General features: G+C 41.9%; 1 protein-coding gene across 1 annotated transcript in view; it reads right to left on the bottom strand.

Annotated features, from left to right (window-relative positions):
• The window catches only part of CD109 (CD109 molecule), a 152,151-nt gene extending 151,512 nt beyond the window's left edge, over nt 1-639 (bottom strand). The window contains exon 1 of the mRNA XM_014518445.2: nt 79-639. Within this exon, the coding sequence (XP_014373931.2) occupies nt 79-639 (561 nt within the window). The remainder of the gene's footprint in view (nt 1-78) is intronic.
• Between the last annotated feature and the right edge of the window lie 393 nt (nt 640-1,032).

Genomic DNA, 1,032 nt, shown 5'->3' on the forward strand with positions numbered 1-1,032 from the left:
ATGTCTTTGGATTGCTGCACAAAGTCGATTTTGAAAATCAGCTGGATGCTCGTCAGGATTTTGTTTGCAAATTTCTACTTTTGTCCAATCTACATGAGTCTGAGCTACTCTGGTAATGGCGTTTAGCAAAGTAGCTCTAGCATTTTGCACATTTTGCAGTCCTTGATTTTCTTCATAATTGTAATCATTTTGTGGCCAAGGGGTGCCATCCGGAATATTCCTAGTTTCTGCAATTAGGAGTCGTTTTTGTTCTGGATTTAACAGACTATTTAAGAGCCAGTTTACATCAGACACAGTGGGATTGTAAATACTAAAGACCTGCTGCAACTTATCTCTAAAATCAGAAGGGCTTTCTCTGAGTTTTGGAAAGGTATTACAAAAGGTAGTGATATCACTAGCAGTCCAAGGGACATGAACTACAGTCCATTGGCCTCCTGGTATTTGAGGCGGGTATTGTCGCAATGGGCAGAGAACAGTTGACTTAAAATACTGCGGGTCTCCGAAGGTGGTTACAATCAATCTTCCTCCCTCTTGGGCATATAGGGTTATTACAGTCTGCCCATTTGAACCTCTTTGGATATTCTTCACCTTGTATAAGGGTCTTAATTCAGACTTTACATTTTTCTTAACTTCTCGCATACTAGGTAGGTAATCATCATCGGAGTCTAAATTAATTGAAACTGGGGGAGAAAGCAGGCTTGCCGGTGGCTCTGTAGCTGAACAGCTAGCTGCAGCAGCAGGAGGAGCAGGGTTGACTATTTGGGCAGGAGGAGGAGGAACAGGACTAGGTACCCAGGAATCTAGTAGGTCTTCTGTATCTTGTTGGGTGCAGGTAAAGTTGGGTGCCGGAATACTAGGGTAAAGGTTTTTATATGTTGGAAGGCAATTTGGAGCCGGTGGAACGCTAGGGTTTCTCTCTTTTATAGGAGGCTGAGCCAATTTTTCCTCCTTTAATGTAGCCAATTGCCTTTTTAATTTATCATTAGAATCTCTGAGACTAGTCTCAATAGATTTTTGTTTTCTTTTCGAAGC

The sequence above is a fragment of the Alligator sinensis genome, unplaced genomic scaffold, assembly GCF_000455745.1.
Source record: "Alligator sinensis unplaced genomic scaffold, ASM45574v1 scaffold37_1, whole genome shotgun sequence".
Lineage (NCBI taxonomy): Eukaryota > Metazoa > Chordata > Crocodylia > Alligatoridae > Alligator > Alligator sinensis.